The sequence below is a fragment of the Gouania willdenowi genome, chromosome 10, assembly GCF_900634775.1.
Source record: "Gouania willdenowi chromosome 10, fGouWil2.1, whole genome shotgun sequence".
Classification (NCBI taxonomy): domain Eukaryota; kingdom Metazoa; phylum Chordata; class Actinopteri; order Blenniiformes; family Gobiesocidae; genus Gouania; species Gouania willdenowi.
In genome coordinates this window covers 28,746,655-28,759,209 of record NC_041053.1, presented here as the reverse complement: position 1 = coordinate 28,759,209, position 12,555 = coordinate 28,746,655, and the positions used below count along the sequence as shown (strand labels likewise).

The 12,555-nt window shown below is 38.2% G+C and overlaps 1 protein-coding gene across 6 annotated transcripts in view; it reads right to left on the bottom strand.

Moving 5' to 3' along the window:
• atp11c (ATPase phospholipid transporting 11C (ATP11C blood group)) overlaps positions 1-12,555 on the bottom strand; it is a 55,187-nt gene that overhangs the window by 32,719 nt on the left and 9,913 nt on the right. For 5 of the 6 annotated variants that reach the window (XM_028459315.1, XM_028459316.1, XM_028459319.1 and 2 more), the window contains exon 2: positions 2,223-2,345. In XM_028459315.1, coding sequence (XP_028315116.1) covers positions 2,223-2,345 — 123 coding nt within the window. Of the gene's footprint in view, positions 1-2,222; positions 2,346-10,696; positions 10,804-12,555 lie in introns of those variants that run through there. The other variant, XM_028459318.1, reaches the window with a different exon arrangement.

The following is a 12,555-nucleotide window of genomic DNA, read 5'->3' as shown; positions in this document are numbered from 1 at the left end:
CGAATATGCGCAGCTCACGATTCATGTTCTCACGCTATATGGACCGACACTCTGACACAATCTGACTGCTCACACTGTACGTCCACACACAACACGTCGGGGTCTTGTTTCCGGAAATGCAACGAAAAAATCAGAAGAAGAACTCTGAAGCGTGGCCATTAAAACAGAAGAAGAAGAACCCAGAAGTAGATCGATACTCGCAAATCTCAGCAAAACAGCTTCAAAAAAAGAAAAGACGGCGATGCAATGGACCAGAAACAGCAGTCCTACTGTGTTCGCGCATGCTTTGTGTGAGAGTATGAGGTAAGCCGGTCCACGGCATTGCTTCAACAGTGTCACGAGGAGCAACCAGGATTTCATACATGTTTGATTTTCTTGAATATGATAGCTGATAGGGAGTTGGTCATGAGGTGTTAATCGCTTCTCGTGACCCCATGTATACTACACGATGCACGACACACAATTTAGCCAAGACTCGGCTCGATCCCAGAAATAGACGAGTCAAAAATCGGCTGAAAATGGGCCAAAAATCACAGCGTATGCCTGGATTAAGCTAATGCTAGGTTAGTGTTAATGCTATTGCTAGGTTATCGCTATTGCTAGGCTAATGCTATTGCTATACTGATGCAAGGCTGATAATAATGCAAGGCTAATGCCATTGCTAGATTATTGTTTAGTGGCCAAACCAGCCTGTCATTGCCTGATCTCGTTATATCTCGGAAGCTAAGCAAGTCTGGGCCTGGTTAGTAGTTGAATGGGAGACCACTGAGAATTCCAGGTGCCACAGTGGGGTGGCAGTCATCCCAGTGGTATCTGTCATTGTGTCCTTGGGCAAGGCACTTCACCCACATTGCCTCGTATGAATGTAGTGTGTGATTGAGTGTTGGTGGTGGTCGGAGGGGCTGATGGCGCACTATGGCATCCTTGCCTCCGTCAGTCTGCCCCAGGGCAGCTGTGGCTACAATAGTAGTTTACCACCACTAAGTGTGGAGTGGAAGAATAATGCCCTAATTCTGTAAAGTGACTTTAAGTGTCCAAAAAAGCGTTAAATAAAATTGATGCGTTATTGCTAGGTAAATGCTAATGCTCGGTTAATGTTATTGCGAGGCTAATGCTATTGCTAGGTTAATTCTATTACAAGGTAATGCTAGCTAATGCAATGGTACTGTTAGGCTAATGCTAATGCTAAGTAGTGTTAATGCTCGGCTAATACTAATTCTAGCTAATGCTAGCTAGCAAATATTCTAGTTTGGATTTAAGATTCATCACCTAACTTCAGAATCATTGAATACAGAGTTCAGCACTTTATCAGGTTGGTTACCATTTTAACAAGTTTTAAAATGGTGGGCTAGTAATCCCATTGGATCACTATTGATATTGCAACATAACACATTGCTGCAAACTTTTTGCAGCATGTAAAGGCAACAGTAGCAATGGGGTTTATGAAGGGAAATGTCTGCAAGGGGAGAGTTTGAAATGCAGTGGCAGCAGAATGGCCCATCTCATTCTGCTGAAGGGAAAAAAAAGAGAGTAAAAGTAATGAGAAAAGGGGGCGGCAGCAAGGAGGGTGACTTGGGGTGGTGGTGCAGTGGCACTAAGAGCTAAAGGGGAGAGGCGGGGATTGGTGATAGCAACAGGATGATGGAAAGCAGAGGAATGCAGGAGCATAAACACTACAGCTGGAGTAATTAAAGACTGTTTACCCTGACATACTGGCAGGGACAAATTGATTGGACTTTGCTCCATGGGACGCTCTGCACCCCTATAAATCCAGAGGACATCTTACTCTCAGTCTGCCTGCTTTTCCTCATCATCTTTACCTTTCATTACCATTATCCAGTAAGCCAATTTAGCTGCTACTCCCTGACATACCCACTGATGCAGGAATCAGGGCTAAGAACTAGGTGAGGGCTTGGGCGTTACTACTCAAGGGAAACAAGTGAATTGCCCCTCCTTCCACTACATTAATAGCAGCCATGTATTTCACTGCTACAGTCAGTGCTCCCTTGACAGACTAATCATCGCTTTCTGTGGGGAGTGAAGACAAGTTTGTGGAAAGGCAGTGGAGTAAGGAAGACTACATAGGAAAGCTCAACACTAGCACTTAGAATTCCAAGAGTTAGAAAAGAGGGGAAAATGCTTAAAGGCAGAAAAAGCCCAACAAGAAAGCAAGCAGAGCTGGGATGGTTTGTAAAAATGATCAGAGTGTGCATGCTTCTTACCTTGGAGGACACAATTCTGTTATCGCAAAACTTGGGTGGTGGGATGAAAGCCTCACTAGCAGGACATGACCGATGACCAATGTAGATAGTCCGACTGTCTACTCTCCTCTCATCACCACCCAGCTGATGGAGAAAGTGGTTGGGCAAAAGGGAGAGGGAAAAACAGAAGAGGGGAAAAGTTAGGTTTATGTTAATAGAGACAAGAAAATGTACAAAAGAAATAGAACAAATACTAAGTTTTTAACAGGTATTAATTGAAGCATTTTACCTGTAATCTCAAGCACAGTAATACATCAATATAAGTGCTGTGTTCGAAATCACAAACTAACATATTACTCATAGACACTTTATGCTTTATACTTATTATTATTATGCATTTCTGGTTTGTTTGTTTTTTGTTCTTTGCACCATCCACCAAGTTAAATTCCTTGTATGTAACTGTACTTGGCGAACACTGATTCTGATTCTACTCACACGAAGGCTGATGTCAAAATGAGTATGTAGTAGTGATCGACCGATTCATCGGCCGGCCGTTTTTTGCGTTTTTTATGTGTCTCGGCATCAGCCGATGCGTGCTGCTGCGTTCGCCGATCCACTTTATATACAGAGCAGCTGCCACAGGCTGTTCCTGTTGCTGGAGACAGAGGCTGCAGAGCCCCTCCCCCCACTAGCAGAGCGTGAAGGAAGCTCTTCAATCCCAACGGCAAGTTTTAAACTTTCAAAGCATCTTTTAACTGTTTAAGTTAGCATTGTTCCATGGTTCTACGTGTTGTTGTCGCTGTTGTGTTTAACAAGCAGCTGGCTGGAGGTTTGGCATGTGTATGTGTGAATGTGTTTTTCTCCCTCACTCTGCGCTGAGAAGAAATTTTTAAAACTTTGAGAAACAGTTTACTACTTGTTTGAATATTTATTCCTGTTAATGTTGATGCAATTTAGAACAGAAACTTGAGCAGTTTGTTGCTTAATGCGCATCTGACATCACGTTATTTTCCTCTGCTAATTTATGTTCTGGGGTTATGTCGGAATGGACTATTATTCATGGTTTCTTTTTGTGTTTAATACTATAATTATATATCTTTATACTAAATAATCCTGTTAATAAAATATATCTTCAGTCAGGCCAACTTTTGTCAAAGCTATTTTCAGGACAAGGACGAACAGTTCTCTTTCATAATATTTCATGAAATGTCTCACTATTTCTTACTTGTTCTTGTTCTACATCACCTGGTTTTATTTTTTGTTAAATATTTTTTACTTGGTGTCGTTCTACCTCACCTTTGTTAATTTCAATAAATGTTCCTTTTTTTAAATTGAGACTTGTAGCAATTGTTATCATCACTGTTTATTTTTTATGATGTAAATTGAGGGAGCAAAAGTAGTATCAGCTCCAAATATTGGCTCAAGATAATCGGCAGTCCGTATCGGTCATCGGCTAAGGCTGATGAAAAAAAATTGGTATTGGCATTGGCCCTAAAAAATCCATATCGGTCGATCCCCAGTGTGTAGTGTAGTCAAACATCTCCTTTTCAAAACAAAAACATCTCTTCTAGTCTTCCATTAGTTTTTAACACTTTTGTAAATAGGGCTGTTGTTTTGAAGTTAACCGGAAGTTTAGTCAGTTGCACAATGGCGGTTCTCTGAGAATCTTCGAAATGTCGGCATGAAATGTGTTGCCGCAAGTATTATAGATCAAATGACCACATGTTGATATTTTGCTTGGTCACTTTTCTCACTTTAAATGCTTTCAGGACTTTCAAAGGTGACGAATTAATGGAGATATTTAGCCTCAGTGTGCTTGGAAGTATACTTCAGTGGGAGCAGTCATCAACCTAATCCTCCTAAGCATATTGTTAGTATATAGTAGACAGTATATACTCATTGAGTGTGTAGTATATAGTACGTTAGTATGCAATTTCAAACACAGCCAAGGTCATTAAACCTCTACTGATTAACAATGACACAATTTCCACCCAATAACACTGATGAGCAGAAAAATGAACTTTTTAAAACAGCATACTTTAGTGATCACTGATGTACTCACACAAGCATCTTGTAAAAAAAAAAAAAAAGTGCAAAATGGGGCGATGAGCCAAAAACGGCATTTCAAGCAAACCCATTACCCAATTTCTTACTTGTCAACACTCCATCATAAACTTAAACATTTACTGCCCAGATAGATATTAGCAAGCACAAAAGAACTGAGATTCTTTTAGCCTGGATGCATGAAGTGTTAGATTTACAGAGACATTAACTTTACAGTGATGAAAAGCTTCCAAGTGCCGGTCAGGAGCTCGAGACAGTTTAACTACACTATCGTGAACTTAACCATAAAAGGAGAATAAAATGAGGATGGGCAATTTAGATAACAAGGCATAGATGCGAGGTCTGTCATTTTATATAAATAGAGATCATTATGAAATAAAGTTTAATCTCAACCAATAACTGTTTCAATATTCTGCATCTGTTTAAGATAGAGGTCAAATTGTCTCATCTTTATTTAAAGAATTCCAGAAAGCTAAATAAGTGCATGTGGTTTCATAATATTTTTTATGTCTAAGGTTTGAATAACTAGGAGTGTATACCAACTTAATATGGTGATGAATGATTTCTGAAAATTATCCAGTTTATATCCCTCTGTGTTAGTAAAGTAAGCTGTCCTTAGAAACAAGTTCTGACTATCAATATTAGTTTTTTGTGTAACCAAAAATGTAAAAATTGCAAAATTTCAGCCTCCGGTTTCTAGCTTTGTCATTAAAACCCATTCCATACAGAGGCTTAGGTTAGAGTAGCAGAAGATTATAAAAACAGATTGATATGCAGTATCAGGCTGTAATCTGTACATAGTTGCTGTTAATTAGCATTTTTGCTTCCTCAAACAGATAACAGAAATAAATACTATTCACATGATAGCTTCTGTTGCATTAAATAAGAAATAAGTAAAACCTCAAGCTATCTTATCAATGCATTAATGATTAAAAAGTGTTCAAAGGGAAGAATAAACAGTCAATATTCTGCTTTATTGGAAGATGACTCTGCCAATACAATAACCATGAACTTGGCATAATTACAAACCCAAAGACATTACAGTAAATTTAAAAGATTAGAATTATGACGCCGCCATCTGAAACCAGAAAATGCGATGCCAACAAACAATAAAAAAGACAACTTCTCAAAACTTGGACATCAGGAATTGGATCTCTACTCAATCAATCAAATGGGTGCCATGGTCTACTCTGAATATCATCCTCCTAACCATTTCACACATGAACAGCAAGTAATTAAATAGGTTTATTTCTCATTTCTAGTTTGCCAAACTTAATCATGTATGCTTGTACATAAGGGAATGTATGAATTCTGGCCACCTGGAGCACAAGCTGCACAGTTTTTTATACCTTAGGACGGTTTTTAAAACCGCTATAAAGAACCCACTTTGGAGCCTAAATTATGCCCGTTAAAATACCTTGCAAAAATAAAATAAAAGCTCAATACTGTTAATTTGAGTTCTTTCTTTCGTTTTTCACAATCCAAATCCAAGCAAATGTTTCTTTGTTAGTCAGGAACATTACCACCTCAGGATGTATGTCAGTTTTACCATCCCATATACTACAGTTAGCACATAATGACACTCTTTTAGCGAGACTGAATAGACACGGCTGTCTGAGAAAAAAGCGAGAAGAGCAGGGTGAGAAAAGGCCATAATGAAAGGAAGCACAGCCAAGGATACAAGCACATCCAAGGTTTCAGTAGCAAACAACAGCCAGTTCTGAGGGAACAGGGAGCCAACAGGCCCTTACATGGACCATGTTGTTTTTATTTGAGTTAAGTGAATACAGTCTCCATGGAAGTTAGGTACTCGCTGTCCTCTAAATTCCCTATAAATAACATTAGGTGACTGAAAATATAGATCTCTAACTCAAGTTGTGCAGAGAGACCAAGAAAGGGACTAAACATAATCTACAAAGCAAATTAGGCTCAAGTCAAAGTAGATGTAAAGAGCCCAGCTATGGTTATGGGGTTAGCCGACTGTCTCCTTCAGGTGCCAGTATCTTTTATGTGCTCTTCTCTTTAGAAATGATAATACACAAAAGTTCTACTAATGCACTGTGAAGGTCACAAGATATCACATATCCACTTGAATTTAACTGGAACAACCTCACAACTGTTGACAAGGTATGCAACAATTTGCATCACCCGGCTTTGGTCCACTGTGGGATTTTTGTGTATTTTATTTTTTTCTTTACAAAGAAAGGTTTCCATCATTAAACACAACTAAAAATGGAGAACAAAATCTGTACGGAACAACAAAGATGTCTGTGACCTGAGTACTGAACTGAAGCTAAGAATGGAAGTATGGAAGAGTAATGAATTTATTGGTAGAGTAGCTGTAAAATATCAAAGTCATTTGTGAAACCTACTAATCTCCAAAGCAGTGAACTCCAATAATGTCTTTGCCCCCAAAACTCCAAAATGCCAGTCAATAAGGCAACACTGTATGTCATTATCTTACTGGGAACACATCTCGGGGTGCAGAAAAAGAAAAAAGAAATGTCAATCAAATCAGTAAATGAATATTGATTATTCAAAGTGTTGACAACAAACCTCATTAGCAAATCAGCTACAAATCTAGAACAAGGATCCGTGAAAATAATGTGTCCTGTGGTTGATTAAGCTGTGATGTTCCATTAAAGCATTAAGTTAGGCACGACTTTGTCATTAAATTGATACATAGATTAAATTATGCACACAATGTAAATGGAGTACAGATGGAGATGTGAAGGTGCATGGTGATATGAGACTACATTCAGCCACAATAAAAAACATGGTCTGATGAGACGCTGCGTCCTATCACACCATCGCACTAGCCGGAGAGGATCCTGTTTTGTCACATTCTACATCGTGTTGTTATTGGCTGAACAAACATTGAGTAATCAGCAACTTACCAAGCTCGCCCATATCTGTTAGGATCATTATTAAAGGTGCACCTGTTCAAGCACTGACCAGCTCTTGTTCAAAGTATTCAAATTAAGACTTGGTGAGGAATCAAATGACCTGAAACTCCAAACAAGCAACCATGAAACAAGAGCATTTGACATTGGTTTACTGACACTATTGATGACATAAGTTAGGAAACACTCAGATTTGGTCAAAATCATACAGATTGTAACATTCACACAAACCCTAACCCTTTGTCTTTGCAAGGATCTACTTTATTAACTTGTTCAGTTTCTTTATTTTGTGAAAAAAAATACCATTAGATACCATGAGTACCCCATCTCTAGCTGGGTTTCCATTACCCTTGAAAATGCGCAAAATCTAAATAGGGCAATACAAACTGGTAATAGAAACACCTAAATTTTGAAAAAACACTCAAATCTCGCTAAAAAGTTTTTACACTTTCATGAGGAGGAATTTCAGAAGTTTTGATAATGAAATGTATCGTAAAAGTGCTATGAAGACACTTTTTCCGCAAATAAACGTGACGTACCTTGTCACATGACATGACATGCCTGGTCACTTGACCACTTCTCTCCGAGAAAACAATGGCGCGGTACGTGTAGACAGAAAAGGAAATCAAGATATTTCTAAGCATTATACTTTAAAATTATTACTGCGACATTAGACAGCAAACAACAAAGGAATATGAAGTGTTATACGGAGGTTTGGAGCGTCCATCTTCCTACAGCAAATTCTCACGGGATGAGATTTTACCGGAGTTACAAGGCTCCTGCCCAAAACAACCTTCAATGGAAACACGTTTAAAGCACATTTATACTTTGTTGAAATTTAGAAATTTAGCTTTTATTTTGAGAAAATCTGTAATGAAATCACAGCTACAACTTCAATCCAATTGCTGTCTTTAAAAAGCACATTGAATCATGTTTGGTTGATGTATGCTGTGACTGCACTATTCAAATTGGCAGGTCCATAATGTCCCCTGAAGGTTTATAGACTGTGAGAAAGTTGTACTACATAATCTCTGCCTCAGAATGATCCTGTTTCCCTAAGGAGAGATCAAGGGGTGGTGATGCTCAACCCTCAGGTGAACATGAGAGAATCACTTTGAATAAAAAAAACAACAAGATCAGTTTTTAGCTGATAAGCTTTGCTGGAGCTTCAGCAACTTACACATGTAAATCTCCAGACAAGGCGTGAATAAAAAAGAACGAAAAAGCCTGTGAAAACAAGTGTGACACTAATTCTACCACAAACATTTACCCAGATACTCATAATTGTGTAGTAAAACAAAACTGATAAATTTGACTTTTAACAAAACTGTTTGTATGACTTTTACAGAAATCACTGGGGGACCAATGCTTGCACTTTTTATCCTGTCAGTGAACCTAGACAAAAGAAATTATACTCACTGGCAGTTTCTGTTTGACCCGAGTATCCACTTCATGTAATTCTTTAAGCTCAATTAAATAGGCTGGAAGGCTTACACAGTGCAGATCAGTAGGCCGTGTAAGACTGGAAGTTACTCCTTCAGTCAATAGCATCCAACATCTGTTTCATCACAATCTTATCTCTACCATCAGCTTTTATGATGATACTTGAAACTCTAGCAGACTCATTACAGGCCGATCTCGTCTGCCATATGTGTAAAACCTGTTTTCAGCCCAACACTTGAGAGAAACTAGGGGAGATGAATCCTAACCTTAGAGATAACCTACAGTATTAAAAATCAAATGTAAGCCTGAACATCAAATGCCTTTTGGAGAGGAGCAGAATTAATAAAATACCTTAGCAAATTCCCAATAATCTGTGCACTGCCTTAAGAAGAGGAGTGAAAAAAAGCCAGTAGCAAAATAAAGATGCTTCTTCAAGAAAGTGAACAGAGTTGAATGATGATTTCCTGAATGTGAAGGGAAAGATACTTGGGTTGAATAAATGTTGGCCCTATAAAATCTGTGTTAACGGAACCGCTGACGAAATCACGGAATCGACCAATGAAAACGGTTAAACGAGGAAATAGACAAAATTGGCATGAAACGCCGTCACCATGGGGCAAAGAACATTTTTTTTAATGGGGAAATGTTTCTGGGGACCGCTTATTAGGTGCACAGCCCTCCCTCCTCCTGTCTTGGCTGCAATAAACTCATCTTAAACCACCACAAGCACCCTCTAAAACAACGCAAATCATCACTGACTCCTAAATACAGAGCCTCCAGTGCCCGTTTAACTTTGGTGTGCCTGTAAAAACTGTCTGTTTTTCGTGTAGCACAGCGGCGCTCCATGAAAACGTGATCAGCTTTAATCATCTTCACCTGCTCAGTGTTTGAACTGTCGTGCCTGGCTAACTAAGAATAACTGGAGTTCGTGTTGTCCTTTAGTTCTTTTTATTCCAGCCTTTTGTCTGTGCCTCATGGGTACACATTCACAGTCAGCAAGCTACCTCAAGTACAATCGTTTGTGTGGGAACTTCCGGTTTACAAAATAAAAGTTCACGGAGCAACGTTATTAGAACGTTACATTCTAACAACATCTCATCAGAGCTACAGAAGATAGGATAATTTAAATTAGGTTAATTTAAACTAAGTTGATCAAAACTTAATCAATAATCCTGATCAGATTCAGTAAACCATTGATCCCTGAGAGGAAATTGGGTGGTATCAATGCAGTTTTCATAAATCTTTGACATATAAATAAATACAAAGGAGTGGTCAGAATAACCCATGTCACTACAACTTATATCTACCTTTTAATTGTATCTTACTTCATTTTTGACATACATTTTTGTTTAATTATGAGTTTTTTTTTATTTATTAGTATTTACATTTACAGGAGTTACACCTAATATTTTCTTTAAAAAATGATAAATATTTCTAAAAAAATGGAATTTAAAAAATTTAAGTGGAAAAAACAGAATTTGGAAAAAAATAAAACAGATTTTATAGGGCCTGAGTCACTAAAGCCTCTTTTTTAAAACATTTTTATCATCATCCCCTTTGCCCAGTCCTTTCTAAGCACTTTTTCAAGTCAAATTGGCTACACGAGGCCATAAAAAGATTATTTCATTAGGTAAAATGTTGCCATGTGACAAGGTTAGCAAAATAAACCCTCAAATCTCTAACTTATGGAATTATGAAAAGAAGTGGTCTGGAAAAAACTAAGCTTTGGTATGATGATCAATGTGAAGATTTTTTTTTTTAAAGCATAAGCCATTAAAATATCACTTAAATAATTTAGTATGGGATGTAAAGACCTAAAAGGCATCAAAAGGTACACATGCATCCACATAAATGTATATTTTTAACATGAGACAAACACCCTGAGGTATAGTTATGTTAAATAAGTATGCAACTCATACATCAATTCACTAGAACACAGATTTCTGAGGTAAAACACTATCAATCGGAAAATAATGAATTTGATTCTCTCTCAAAAACTGTCCGTATTAACAGGAGTACTACACAGAATCAGCATCAGCAACTCAATTAAGCATAGGAACATAGTTCTGTACTAACAGGCTTTACCTCCATTATGAATTCAGCAACAGATGACCTGTGGAATAGTGTGGAGACCCCATTTTAAAGACTATCTTCCTCTCTGTCTACAGTTAGCACCCAGTGATGAATAACATCAGAGTTATACGATCCAAACTCAAATGAGGGCTGATCCTACGGAGCTGCTGTAGATGGGCAAAGGCTCATTGTTCCACCAGCATCCACACAAGACATAGTGTGTACTGTACCATGGGCTGGTACTGGCCTACATTACACTGGGTCCCTTGACAATGGGGAGGAGGGACGACTCATCGAGATGCCGCACTGGGAGCGGCTTTCTCAATCATGTTATGGCCTCAAACGTTTACAAGTACTTAAGTGGCAACTGCTCTATTCAGCAAACGCTCCAACTATAAAAGTTACACAATATAAAAGATTGTACCGTGGTTTCGGAGGTTCACAGCTTGGATGAAGCTACTGTTTGACAACAACGGATGAGGTTAAAAAAAAAAAAAAAAGACAAAAAGCAACCCACAGTAAGGAAGTCACAAATGCTAACACAGCTCTTCAGTCAGTCATGTTTTTGACAAAAGCTGATTCTTTAACTAAAACTTCTGAAAGACTCAGCAGAAAAAAAAAACAGCTCAACCATGACAATATCAGCTTAAGAATTACTTTTATGTTCACTGAGTTGGTCATTTTTTAACCCTGTCACAGTCCTAAAACCTAGATCACGTGTTAGTTTCTGCAAGATGAACTTTGCCACATAAGCTCCTTTTTCCTTGGCCAAAGTGCTCACTAAGTACTAAAAGAATGACAAAAGTGCTTTACTTGTAGGGTTTTGTTAATGGAATAACAAGCCACACTCATTCAAGCTGGAGCTTTGTTGCTTAAGAATGTATAATTAAAGAGACTTTAAAGTAGTGTGCTACACTGAGTCTCTGTTGCTACTCGAATGTGTTTAAAACCTCACAATATATAAAGCCAGAGGATGCTTAGGTTTGACAATAATTATTGTCATTGTTTTAAAAATGGACTTTTTAGTTAATTAATATTATTCTAAGATTCAAATCATGGATTTTCTTTTCCACCCCCTTAGAAGCTTCTAAAGATCAGTGGACGCAGCACTTTCAAATCCCCCACACTGATAATTTCTTATGAAGACAATATAAATGCAAACATCCAAGGAATGTTACTTTGCTCTGTCAGTTGCACCAAAAAAACACCAGAGGCATCTGCAATGTTAGAGCGAGGCATCTGTGAAGCAGACAGGCATAGACATGCACTCCAAGAACCAAACAACCTTGACTCTTGAAAAGTTGATTAAAATCAGCCGATGAAGAACCAGTTAAAGAACTGTCATAGGTTACCACTAGCAAAGAAAGGATGCCAATGTATGTGTTTCTTTAAATTACACACAAAGTGGGTCAGCCCACATTGTAGACATAAAAGTATCAGTATACTGTCCAGGTTTGCGTTACATTGTGTTGAAGATAAAATCAAGGACCCAGACAAGGGTGTAATCTATAGCTAAATTTCAAGGCACCAGTAGAAGGTTATTTTTTGGTTTGTTTTATTAAATACGTCACGGAACATCCTCCAAGCTGACAGGCCTTAAAAAAAATCCCCTTCTCAGCTACAGCCCCACTGATGACACTATCTTTAATAAAGTACTCAGTGAGAAGGCCTGTAATTGCTGTTCGATTAATTGTCCTGAGATGCTGCATCGGAGGTCAACAAGACGAATAGCAAAAATCAATGTGGTCCTTTCATTGCCTGCTTCCTCTCCTTTATAGAGCATGGCTGAGCTTAGTTTTCTTTGTCATTAGACATTATCTTTGCACTAGACTGTGACCACATTAAAAAGTCTACATTTTCTCTCTGTGGAT